Source organism: Chironomus tepperi, unplaced genomic scaffold (genome assembly GCF_022539635.2).
Source record: "Chironomus tepperi strain 1889 unplaced genomic scaffold, CSIRO-AGI_Ctep_v1 contig_354, whole genome shotgun sequence".
Classification (NCBI taxonomy): Eukaryota; Metazoa; Arthropoda; class Insecta; order Diptera; family Chironomidae; genus Chironomus; species Chironomus tepperi.
In genome coordinates this window covers 1,686,311-1,699,165 of record NW_027226476.1, presented here as the reverse complement: position 1 = coordinate 1,699,165, position 12,855 = coordinate 1,686,311, and the positions used below count along the sequence as shown (strand labels likewise).

General features: G+C 32.6%; 2 protein-coding genes across 6 annotated transcripts; one reads left to right on the top strand and one right to left on the bottom strand.

Moving 5' to 3' along the window:
• Positions 1-247: 247 nt before the first annotated feature.
• Positions 248-12,223, top strand: C3G (C3G guanyl-nucleotide exchange factor). 3 transcript variants are annotated; one of them, XM_070645655.1, is made up of 15 exons: positions 248-491; positions 7,123-7,324; positions 7,379-7,769; positions 7,836-8,522; positions 8,583-8,889; positions 9,349-9,372; positions 9,710-9,863; positions 9,926-10,178; positions 10,294-10,435; positions 10,501-10,669; positions 10,732-10,952; positions 11,013-11,154; positions 11,227-11,360; positions 11,621-11,897; positions 11,995-12,223. In XM_070645655.1, the coding sequence occupies exons 2-15, from the start codon at positions 7,290-7,292 to the stop codon at positions 12,122-12,124; spliced, it is 3,066 nt and encodes a 1,021-aa protein (XP_070501756.1). In that variant the 5' UTR covers positions 248-491; positions 7,123-7,289; the 3' UTR covers positions 12,125-12,223. The 3 variants fall into 3 exon arrangements, with proteins under 3 accessions (XP_070501756.1, XP_070501754.1, XP_070501755.1); XM_070645653.1 differs by lacking the exon at positions 248-491 and adding an exon at positions 6,824-6,971; XM_070645654.1 differs by lacking the exons at positions 248-491; positions 9,349-9,372 and adding an exon at positions 6,824-6,971.
• pod1 (coronin pod1) lies at positions 566-6,736 on the bottom strand. 3 transcript variants are annotated; one of them, XM_070645649.1, is made up of 11 exons: positions 6,575-6,736; positions 6,235-6,309; positions 5,447-6,177; positions 5,171-5,378; positions 4,911-5,111; positions 4,354-4,773; positions 3,877-4,044; positions 3,035-3,392; positions 2,376-2,970; positions 1,967-2,312; positions 566-1,907 (listed from the first exon to the last, which is right to left on the bottom strand). In XM_070645649.1, exons 2-11 carry the CDS (start codon positions 6,295-6,297, stop codon positions 1,542-1,544), a joined length of 3,456 nt encoding a protein of 1,151 aa, XP_070501750.1. In that variant the 5' UTR covers positions 6,298-6,309; positions 6,575-6,736; the 3' UTR covers positions 566-1,541. The 3 variants fall into 3 exon arrangements, with proteins under 3 accessions (XP_070501750.1, XP_070501751.1, XP_070501753.1); XM_070645650.1 differs by having other exon boundaries at positions 569-1,907; positions 4,540-4,773; positions 6,575-6,735; XM_070645652.1 differs by lacking the exon at positions 4,354-4,773 and having other exon boundaries at positions 572-1,907; positions 6,575-6,734.
• Positions 12,224-12,855: the final 632 nt, after the last annotated feature.

Below are 12,855 nucleotides of genomic sequence, written 5' to 3'. Positions count from 1 at the left end.
CAGGCGGCAACTGAGGTAGGCTATGAATCACAATTGATCAAGTCAAACTCAATGACGCACATTCAATGCGTTACAAGCCTTTGTTTGAGTTTTAAAAAAATATTTTGTTTAAATTTATTTTAAACAATTGAACCCTCCCTAAAAGTCGAACGTAATTCCTGAATGATCCATAAGGTCATGTGATAATTAAAAAAACAAAATATAACTTTCTAAACAAATTGTGAAAAGAAGGTTTAGACATCAAGAAATTTAAGACGTTACAAAACGTTAGGAACGACCCCAACTAATGTTAATTTGTGCAGTTAAGAAGTGCTAATTTGCAAGTGACTAGTTTACTAGTCATACAACAGGTTAAATGATATTTTAAAGTGAAACAAACAGTAAACCTAAGAAAAATAATTGTGTAGCAAATTCCTGGAAGATTCAAAAAAGGATAATCGGTAATAATGCAACTGACATACCTCTCAGCCACAAAAGACGTCATGATTAAGGTAAGTAAAAGACATACAGTTTTGGGTTAATTCATTTTATTGATATTATTTAAAAATTCCTTTATTCATGAAAATATTATAAAAGTATGAAATATATTTTGATGACTAGAAATGTCATGCCAAAATCTTTAATGCATCATAAAAAAACCTTTTAAATCTGTGATGTATATAAGTTCATATCACACGACTTATACGCAATATTTTTTATTATTAATATGTCATATTCAAGCAAGTAAAAAAGTCTGAGCATTGAAATTTTAAATTAGATCAGTAGTAGAAAGCAAGATACAGCCAAAAAATTTAAGTCTTTCGTCAATTAAAATTATTAATACAAAATTTGTGAATGTCAAGATTACTAAGTTTTTGGATTTTTTTCCTTTTTTTGAAATTGAAATTCACACCAAACATTCATTTCATTTCAGTTCATTTAAATTTCATTTCATACGTTAAATTATATTACTTAATTTTTGATATAAAGATTGAAAAAGACTTTCCTTGATTGATACATGAGCGTAGCTTAAGTGAGTATGAAGGAAGGTGTGTTGGCTCAAAATTAAAATCTGCATAGGGTAAATTGACCTATGGGTCAGGGGTCAGAATATCGATATACTCTTGAATATTAGTAATGTATGGCAAGGATGTACTCCTATAGTTCATTTGACAGATGAGACTTCAACCTAGACATCGGTTTGACATACCAGACCCTGGTTTGAAGTATCATACCTTTTCACACCCTGCTCCGACTAGGAATCCAATCCCAAGATAGAAAACCCTGGTTTCCCTAAACACCTTCCTTCCCGACTACACCTCTGAATTGATAGCTAGAAAGTATTGAGAGTTTTGTAGATAGAAATTGAAATTTGATTAAAGTTATTGTAAGTAGATTGATTACTCTAGCGTTAGGTTCATATCAAAATGTTGTAAACTATTCTGTCATATATGTTTTTTATACATAAATTAGATGAAAAGCTGAAGGTATACTAATAAACACATAGGAAAAGCAATACTTGAGTTGATTGAGTAGCAGTCTGTATGCATTCAAAAGTATTCTTATTCGTCCCATTCTTCAGGATCAACTCCTTCCATACCATCTTGCTCCAATGTGTAGTTTACCGATACTCGTGCACTAACTGACTTCTTAATGTCCTCTTGCTTTGATTTCAATTCCTCTTCTGTCCAATTTTGTCCATTGTTGCTATTGCTATGTTTCATGTATGTTGTCTCATCAATTGGCTTCATATCAATGATTTTCGACTCATTTGGTCGAGAGAGCGATGACAGCGGTTCCATATCTTTTGGCTTTAAGCTCACTTTGACTGCAGGTTTATCATTCTGTTCAAACCACTCAGTTGATGTCATGGTTGGATTCCATACCATACGTGTTGGTGGAAATAGATCATCTTGGAAATAATCAATCTGTGGACATTAAAGAGTTAGTCATTGGATCAAAGTACATCAATAATTAATATTTATACCTTAATCCTTGGGACTGTGAAGCTTAAAGGTTCAATAGAATTGTTTGTTAGTCGATAACATTTAGCAAATTCTACGCTGGCAACGTCGCATTGGTTCTTTGGTAAAAAGCTTAAACCTTGGTGAATACTTGGACTACGATGGTGTGAAAGTGGACACAAATAGGGAGCTTCCTCGGTTACTTCATAAGTATAGATTGTTGTGTCACCTTTGCCTGTCAAGAATATTGTCGAACTGTCCTCATCGTAATAAGGAATCAAAAGTGCTGGCGATACATCCAATGATACCATTCCGAGAGCATCATTCAGATTTGATGTTTTGAACACATAAACTTGACGCTCGCTTACTCTATGGGGGGATTTAATTGGCAATTAGATGTGAATTCAGACAATTTATGCCATTTTTACTTACTTATCAAATCCTGTCACGACTAAATATTCACCATTAAGCGCATATTGGATACGACTGCCTCTGGTTCCGATTGGTGCTCCGATACCTTCACGTACTGGATTACTTGACTTACGTGGATTGTAGATTCTGATTTTACCATCACGACAGACGGTTGCACCGTATTTACCACATGGACTCCAACAGAAACAGTAGATTTGGTCTGTATGTCCTTTAAGAGTAATCTTCTCGGATAAGTCATTCAAATCCCAAATCTTCAATGTCAAATCATAGCTTGCTGTGAGCAATACATTCTTTGCCAATGGATGAAATTTAATGAATGAAATCTTCTCAGCATGAGCTCCAAATTCTTGTGTTGGATTATTTGTTGACTCAGTCAAACCATCCTCAGGAATATTCCAAATTTTAACTCGTCCATCATCACAACCGACGGCGAGGATTCGGCTATCAAATGGATCCCACTGATAATCCATAGTGCTATTTCCATTGACTAAACATGGAATGACACCATCTGGTAAGCGGCCAGTTTTGCTTAATTCAAAAACTGCAATCTTTCCACCTTGTCCGGATATCGGGACAGCGACTCGTTCATGATTAGCTGTGATCAGAATTTTAAATTAAAAAAATGATGTCAATCAGAATTTTAAAGCATAATCATTTACCATAAAAGACATCACATTCTGGTGGAATTTGTCTGCTAATATTTTTCAAATTCTCAATGTGAAATGATTTATGTGCAGCTGTTCCTTTCAAATGTCTAAATTTGGAGACTTTTCCAAATACAGTTGATGTTCGCTTCATTCCGATCTCATTCTTTGATTCTTTTTTATCTGTTTTGGCGGACTCTTGACGTTTCAAAACTGGAGACGGCTTCTTCTCTTCAACTGCACTTTGAGAACGATTTTCATACATTCTGCGACGATCAGCAATGCTCTTACGTTGTTCATCATCACGTGCAAAATTGTCACGTTCACTAACTGGTGGCGAGTCTTCTTGCTTTTGATCTTCAACATCGCTTTCCTAAATAGGATGTAAGTTGTGTTAATTAATTGAATACGAGACAGTATTTCACTTGACATTGGTAATTGGCAATCAGTAGTCAGAGATAGAACTAGCTTCAAACTCCATATAGAGGAGGCCATTGATATGCATAGTCAGCAAAATAATTGAGTATGAATGTCTAATTGACAGATTGACCGTTGAAATGAGAAATATTTGAATTCATCAAAACAAAAATTCCCTCCATTTTTAAGTTTCACACTAAAGCTTTTAATTTGTGAAATTTAATGTCAAATTGACCGTAAATTATTAGTTTAACTATGTAGTTTGACTTAAAAAAGTGGCAAGGAACGTTGGATGTACTTAAAACACTTGTTTCGGCAATTATAAATAGATAAATTTGTCAAAATATCAATTTGTTTACAAATGTTTGTCAATTTGTTGGCATTGTTTGAATTACAGTCAATAGGAAGTCACAGCAATATTTTTAATTTATGTCACTTACTTTAGCAATTTCGACATCATCGGACGCTTCCGGTTGAATCTTTTCTTTCATCAATTCCTTTTCATGCTCTTTCGCTTCTTTTACAATGGGTACATGTGGGACAGCAAAAACTTTATCAAAAGTATTGTCTGTTGAGTCAAGTGAAAACGGTTTGGGTCCAAGGCGTGGCTGTAAACAATACGCAAATGAATGTTATTTAAGTTTTAAATATTGACATGCGATTGAAATAAAAAAAAATGAAAATTAAAACAAAAATGTCAAACAAAATCAACGAAAATCATTAGTCATAAGTGTGTACAACTCAAACGATAAATTATGTTGCGATAAATATAAAGTCTATGTATAAAAATTAAAAATTCAGCTGCTATGTAAATGAATGTTGTTGTGTATGAGTCACATAATGGTAAATCATAAAAAAATCGTACTTAAAAAAACGAAAAAAATCGTGAAAACATAGTAATGGGAGTGACTGTAAACCTTATAATTGGTACAATTGCCGATTTGCCTTGGTTTAGGCTTCGGTACACCACTGGAGTTATCTTCAAAACTACTTTGTTCCGAAATTGATTTTCGTGGCAATGGAACTGGCGGAACAATTTCCTTTTTATTTATATCGTCGTCATCATCATCTACTTTATGATCATCATGATCGCCATTCTTTACCTTTGATCCATTTTCAACAGTCTTGTTATCGAGATTCTTTTGCATTCTGACTGCCTTGAATTTTTCGAGAAATTCTGAAGTTTCATTATTCGAGCTTTTTGTCTCAACATTAAAGTTATGAGTCTTTTCTTTTTTCGGTATAATAACATGTTGCTTTGCCTGCTGACCATTTGTTTGGTGCTTTTCGATTTCTTTTAAACTTTTTCTTATTTCATCCAAATTTCCTACACACATCTAGAAATATATTTTTAAGCATGATATAATTTTGATCCTTTATAAAAATTTTGTCTATCGTCAAACTTGTCATGCATTACGCGGGAATCAACAATAACTTAGAGAATATGCGCAACTATCAACAACTTTATACTCACTTCTTTCGACATATCGGCAATATCAGTTTTGGCGGGATCCAATGAAATTTTTGGCAAGACATAGTTCTTTCCACTCATCCAGTCTTGCGGATTTAATTCACTTCTGAATCCATTTGTATCGGGGAAAATATCACTGTGAAAATCACGATAAGACTTACGCGGAACTTGATACATTATTGGAATGACTGAGTTTGATGTTAACTGGAAGAAAATCAAGTCAGTTATTCTATTCATTTGCTGGATTGGAGGATCAAGCTTACCTGCATCACACGATTAACTTCTCCCTCCATAACTCTCAATGATCTCTTGGGAATGAAACAGGCACCCTTGGTCTGTTCACCAGTATGACGAATGCCTTCTATCAAATATGGATCTCTGTCAGTAACTTCCAAAAAGGATATTGTTATGTCTCCCTTTCCAGCAAGGAAGAGCATATTGGTGTCTGGATCATATAATGGAATCAAGATTCTAATGAAAAAAATAATAGAAAATCAATTAGCGTTATTAATTAAAGCATCAATTATAAATTCCTATACCCAGTTGATTGCTCTAATTCGAGTGTTTTCTCAGGTGTGGAGAAACTGCGAAGATCACGAATCATAACTTGACGTAAGCGGTTAGCATCGAAGCCAGTTGTAAGAATCTTTTGTTGATCACCCAACCATACAACACGTGAATCCTTGATATTCTGATGGCTATTTGCAGCTATTGATATTGGTGAATTGCTTCTTGGATCCACAATTCGTACCATTTTATCTTTACTGTTTGTGGCAAATACGGTACCGTCACCCTTCCAGCTTAAGCTCTGAATAATTTCAGGATGATCACCATTTGTGAAAATCTCCTTCTCTTCTGTCAAGTCCCATAATGAAATGTTTGAGGCAGCAGTTGAGTACAAAAGACAATCAGCAATCGGATGAAATCCAACATTTTCAACCTTTTTCTGTTTATGTGCAAATGTGCATTCAGGATTTGTCAATGATTCCTTTAGTCCATCATCGGGAATGTGCCAAATTTTAACTAATGAGTCTTGAGATCCAGTCGCTAGTAAATTATCATGAAATGGTGAGAATGCGAGATCATTTACAGTGTCCGTGTGTCCATGTAATGCCGGCATATTTTTTGGCTTTCTGCCTGAATCATCAATTGGCAACACGGCCAATGTTGAACCGGAATGTTCAATGGGAAATGCCATAAATTTAGCGGAAGCTGTTATGTTATTGCCATAGTTTTGATAAGAGCCGACTACGATATCTCGAACACATTCCTATTATTGGACATGATATTAATGTTTATAATAAGATGCATCTTAAATTATACATACCTCTATTTTTGGTACAATTGGCACAGAGTTCTTATATTTGGAAGCCTTAAATCTCCAAGCCATTTTTAATTATCCCTACAAAAAAAATAGAAGCAAGCGAAAAGAAGAGATATGATATAAAGGGATTTTTCTTTCTAGTCGGCACCGCCCTATATTATCAGATAATATATTATGCGATTCTATATAGTTAATAAAATGTATTAAAACAGTCACTATGAGTCATAAAAGTAACAAAATTCACAGAATGTGTGTCTATATGTCCTCATATTAAATAAAGAAAAAAAAAAATGCAAAAAAGAGACTCGGAAAGAAAGAAAAAAATGTTTTTATGAATAATCACCTTTTAATCACTTAATATGATTATAAAAATATCTGAATCATAAACTTATCCGTATGAATATAATTTTAAAGCTAATCTAATGACTTTAATGTTATTAATTTAATGTAAAAAAATTATTTTTCAATTTTTGTAGAAAATCAATTTTATGCTGCTAAAAAAATCTACCAAACTCTGTGAAAAACATCGGATACATCCTCTCAATGTCTCTCACAAATAATGTGCAAAGTATGAGAGAATAAGATATCCAATGAGTGCGTTCATGAATCTAATGTGCTAAAAAAATTTATTTCAATTTACTCTAAACTCTTTTTTAATTTAATTTTTTCTAGTATTGAAAGATATTTAAATATTTTTAAAATAATGTTTTACAATAAAGTGTGAACAATGAATGAACGAGGTGATGAAGTTTAGCTATAAGATGTCATCATTCGATGACTATTTTGCGAAATATGAAATCTTTTTTTTTTTTTCTTGCTTATCTCTCTCTATGTGCTACTCACTCTGGATGAGTATTGATGTTGTCATTTTTTTTTGTCATATTTTTACAGAATTAGGGATTAATAATTCCTTTAACGACGTTCAGTTATCATCTTCTCTTCTCAACGATGATATTAATACCTCTAATCATTCATTTGAGTCTAAAAATGCAACGAAAAACACAAAATTAGCAAGAATTCGTTCTTTTAAAGACGATTTTTTAGAGAAAATTTCCCAAATGAGAACACCTATGAATACAAGTACACTTACTAGGTATGTAGTATATTGTTGAACTTGATCTGATTCTTATCAATCTCATTTCTATAGACCTAATTCTCCAAAACACAAGAAGGCACAACAACATCTTTTTCATGATGACACAAAACTTTCAAATGATCTTGAATATCACGTACGTCAGGCCAAAACTGTACTAACTCATTTTAATGATGTCATTAACAAAGATAAATTGGAAATGTTGCCGGGCAATGGTACAATATTGCTCGAAACTATCGCTAATATCAATTCATCATTAAAGAATAACAAGTTCTATGCTAAAAGTAGTGTAATACTATCATTGATTCAGCAATTACAGTCATCGTTGGGGAAAATCATAAAGATATGTGATGATGCTCTCATTAGTGAAACAGAAAATGATTTTATTGCTGAAAATAAGCAAAATATAAATGATTTGATTGTGCAACTTCGTGAAGGTGTCAATGTAAGTAAATTGCAGTTATTGCGCGTTATTTCCAACCCTCTCATACTTTATACTTTTTATATACAGAATCTCGTTGAAATAGTTCATGAAAAGAAATCATTAGATTTAGTTAAAAATTATCAACAGCCAAGTTTTGAAGTAGACATTGCTGGACAAAGTCAAAGAAACTCATTACCAGATATAACGCCAAAGGAAGAAAAGCAACAATTTTATTCATCATTAAATCGTACACATCATGTTAAAAAGTCACAAAGCAATGAAAATATATTAGAATCTCCACCGCCTAAACCAAGTCGACAGTTGAGTTCCGCACCACCATTGCCGCCAAAGAGAAGCATATTTACAACATTAACAACCGTAACAAAAGATTCAGTCGATAATTCATTTTTGAACCTTGATAATGATCAATATTTGAAGCCCAACGATAAGTCGCCTGATAAGAATTCAAGTACAAGTAGCTTATGTTCAATGCTACTAGAGAGTTGTGCTCTCGAGACCAAATACAATGAAGAATCAACAATCAAGTCATCATATCGAACGTCAAGTGACTCTGGTTCCATGTCAATTAATTCACAAACTAATGTGATGAAGCAGCATCAACGTCAAATAATTATTAATTCAACTGAGCATTTAGATAACGATTTTAACAGTGAACATAGTTTTCGGGAAGAACGTGAATCATACTCATCAAGCAACTCGCTCATGAGTACAACGAAATTTAATATTAGTAGTGAACTTCCTCCTCCTTTACCGGTAAACTTACTCAAATTCATCATCTTTAACAATTTATTTAAATAAACATAATTTTTGTAGATGAAAACCAGACGCTCGGACCATCATAAATCAGTATATGATAATGTAGATTGTACAGAAAGTAATCAATCAATAGTCACAACCACAGTATCTTCATCAAATTCATCTTTAGCATCATCATCTCTAAATTCAAGTGCTTTGAATGTTATGTCGTCTAATGAAAATAATAACTTTGACTTTATTGAGCAATCATATCCAAATATTCATAACAAAATTAAGTATATTAGCTGTATTGAACCAAGAAACTTATTGATTGGTAATAATTCTGATGAAAAACCACCATTGCCGCCAAAGAAAAATAAACATAGTAAGTATGATGCTGGATATGTCCAACTTTATTCTGTAAATTTTGTAAATTATTCACCCGAATGGCACAAAGGCAGGCGATAAAACCGAGCGACACAAAATTAGTTCCATATGGAATCTATATTTGTGTTGGTCGGAAAGAACTGACATTCTCGAGTTGCTTTCTCAGAACAGACGTCATAGAGACGTCAGGGCATACTCATGTGCATATGAAAATCCAAGTAATTTGATGAATATTGTCAAAATTTGGGAAGGGATGAATAAGTTTCTAGTTGATGCCCTTATGACTGTTTTGCCCAACTCGAGAATTAGTTCTAGCTTAGTCTTACATTTGCGCCAAGCCCGCTTCATCCTTTTCGACACACTGTGCCTCACGGGTCACTTAGATTCCTTTTAAGAAAAAAATGTATTCAATTTTTGAAAATTTCTTAATTTAAAATTATCCGCTAACGCTACTTAGTGTTTCAAAGTGTTGCATATTCAGGTGAGATGAAATTGAAAACTATTTGCGATGGTGTTAGCTTACATAGAAAAACATTTATTTTTAATACGAAAGAAAAAAAGTTTAACTAAAATTTATTTTTAGTGCCTTTTTTTGACATTAATTCTGAGTTACTTTTTTGTGAGAATTTGGTTTTAAAACTATTAATCTATAAAAAAAATAATAGAGACTAGATTGAAAAAAACACATACAGGACACATGTTGCACATTTGCATTTTATTTCTGCCATTTATGATTTTATGCTGAATATTAGATTAGCCATTGAGGCTTAAAAGATACTAAAATCAATTTAAATCAATCAATTAATCAATTTTTACAGTCATGGCGTATATGGAAATTTTTGGCAATGCATCTCATAGTAGTCACATGTCAAGCCAAAATCTTATGCTTACAAGGCATTCAATGCACATTTTCGCTCAGTCATCTAAATGTAATAGTCAAGAAAGAGTATTCTTTGATGAACCTAATCCTTTGTGAGTATAAGCTTGTATTGGATCCTTAGTCCACAATGTATCTAATGGACGTCCATTGACAGATTACCTCCTATACCAAGTGAACCAGAAGAAGCAAAACCAGCACTCCCACCAAAGAAAGTACGGTTAAACTCAAGAACACCCTCAACTCCCCCTCTAAGTCCTAAAATTGAAGAATTCGTACCAGAAATTCCAACGACGAATTCGGAAGTAGTAGAATTAAACAACGAATTGGAAAAGCCTTGCAGTAACAATATTAGCAATGAACTTAAACACCAAGAAAAAGAAGAAGTTGTTTTACGTAGAAAATCAAAGGTAAGAATTTTTGTTTTTGTGTACTACATGCTTATCATGTTAGTCATAAAAACGGGAATTCCATTATGCTTTGCAATATTTTGTGCTGATTTTATTTTTTTATGACTTTTTCTAGACAACCCCTGATTTAATAGAAGAAGTAGAAGTAGGCGATCATCTTATCTTTAAAAAAGAGGAAGAAGATGGTCCAGATATAAAAGGAGGGCATGCCGATGCCCTCATTGTCCATGCAACAAAAGTCCAAAAAGTATCGGAAGGTATGCTATAAAAAATTACAAGCCATAAACTGACTTTATCCTAATTACTTTAATTTCTTTTACAGCATTTGGTGAAGCATTTTTATGCACATTTCGTACCTTTATTGAACCTTTTCATCTAGTCGAAAAATTAACTCATCGCTATTCATTTTTTATTTGCCATAATCATGATCAAAAGCAGAAAGCAGCAAAGGAATCGTTCTCTCTATTAGTTCGCGTAGTCAATGACTTGACGTAAGATAAAACAATTATATTAATCGAATAATAAATAGAAGTAATTCCATATCATCCTACAGCATACCTGACCTAACTGTAATACTGATGCAAAAACTTATAAATTTTGTCCATGATCTTATTATATCTGGTGAAATTCCCATGGCGAAACTGTTAAGAACTAAAATAATTGAGAAAGCCATGATGCTGAAACAAAAGCGTTCTGCTACACAAAGCTATTTATCGTCACTACCAATAATTAGCAATCCACCTACGCTCCTTGATTTGAAATCAACCGAGCTTGGTAATATCAACTATTTATTATTATAAAGTTCATGTAAAATTCAACAATTCTCATTTATAGCTGAACAAATGACGATACTCGATGCAGAGTTGTTTCAGAAAATAGAAATTCCCGAGGTACTTTTATGGTCGCAGCAACAATGCGAAGAAAAATCGCCAAATTTAACTCTATTTACTGCACATTTTAATAAATTGTCTTTTTGGTAAGCAACATTGTATATACCATGAATACTAATTGAATGGCTTCTTATGGAATTCGAATTTTACTTTTTTAGGGCAAGAACTCAGATTTTGAAGCAACAGGATGCAAAGGACCGAGAGAAATATGTCATGAAATTTATCAAAATAATGAAGCATTTAAGAAAAATTAATAATTATAATTCATATTTAGCTATACTGTCAGCATTAGGTAAGGGCTATTTTCATACATTTCTAGCATGCATGCACGTCTAGTCCTGCATGTCTACTATGAAACAATTTAGTTCTAATTCTCAATATCCTGGCAATGCTCGAGTATGACTCTAGTTTATAGAAGGCAACCATAGGGAAGCCATGGCTACTATGCCGCTCGGGATATATATTGACAAAGCAATGATACTTCGGAAATTAAGCTCCGATTGCCAGTCGCCATATCCAATTTAATTACAAATTTTAATTAATTAATTCCAGACTCGGCCCCGATAAGAAGATTAGAGTGGCAGAAGAACATTACAGAAGGACTTAAGGAATATTGTGCTCTTATAGATTCGAGTTCGAGTTTTCGAGCATATCGACAGGCATTAAGTGAGACAACGTCCCCATGCATACCTTATATTGGATTGGTGCTGCAAGATTTGACATTTGTTCATATCGGAAATCCAGATTTGTTACAGGACGGTTCTATAAATTTCTCCAAACGTTGGCAACAATATAATATCGTCATGAATATGAAACGATTCCGCAATAGGTGAGTTGAATGGATATAAAAAATTCTTTGAAGGATTATGCTAATTAAGTTCGATTTCTCGTTTCTCTTTTTTTTGCATTCTCTTTTTATTCAACAGTTCTTATGCATTCAAAAGGAATGAAAGAATCATAGGATTCTTTGATAGTTTTGAAGACTGCTTCGATGAGGATGTAATGTGGCAAATATCAGAGAAAATAAAACCAAGGATTAGCCGAAAGGTCGAATAAATTATTTAAAATAATTAATGGAATGAAAGTATTTGGTATCCTTAATGAAATACACAGAAAACAATTTTAATGAATAAAATACACAATTTTAAATCATGACGACCATGTCTTCTTCTTACTTATTCATCTTTTTATTCAATCAAAAAAAGAAATTACGAAAATTTTAGTTCATCATGATGTGACTTGAGCGCATTTTTGGTGCTACTCTTTAACTGGCATGGAGTGGTTAACTAAGTTTCAAATTTAACGGCTTTTGTAATATTTAAATTAATAACGGTTTTTGTAGGATTTGAAATTTTCAACAAATTTTGTAAAATTCAAATTTTTTAACGGTTTTTGATGAAATTTAAAATTTCAACGATTTTATTCATTCAAATTTCAAGAAAAAGATCTTTTAACGGTTTTTGTAAAATTCAAATTTTTTCAAATCTTATACTAAATTTAAATTTTTAACGATTTTTTGAAAGATCAAATTTTTAAAATTAAAGTGAGATTTTTGTAAGCAACAAAACATTGTGAAGCAAGCTTGAGAAATCATAAATGATCGAGTTCATCAATTGCATTTTCTCAGAAGCCGTATAAAAAGTATTGTCAAGCAAAGGTAGCTCGACAATAATTTTACAAAAAAAATGCTAAAAATATTTATTCCTTTCATATATCGCATATATGAAAATAAATGTGTATGTATACAGCGATCAACAGTTATGGTAAATAAAAGTATGATGAAAAGA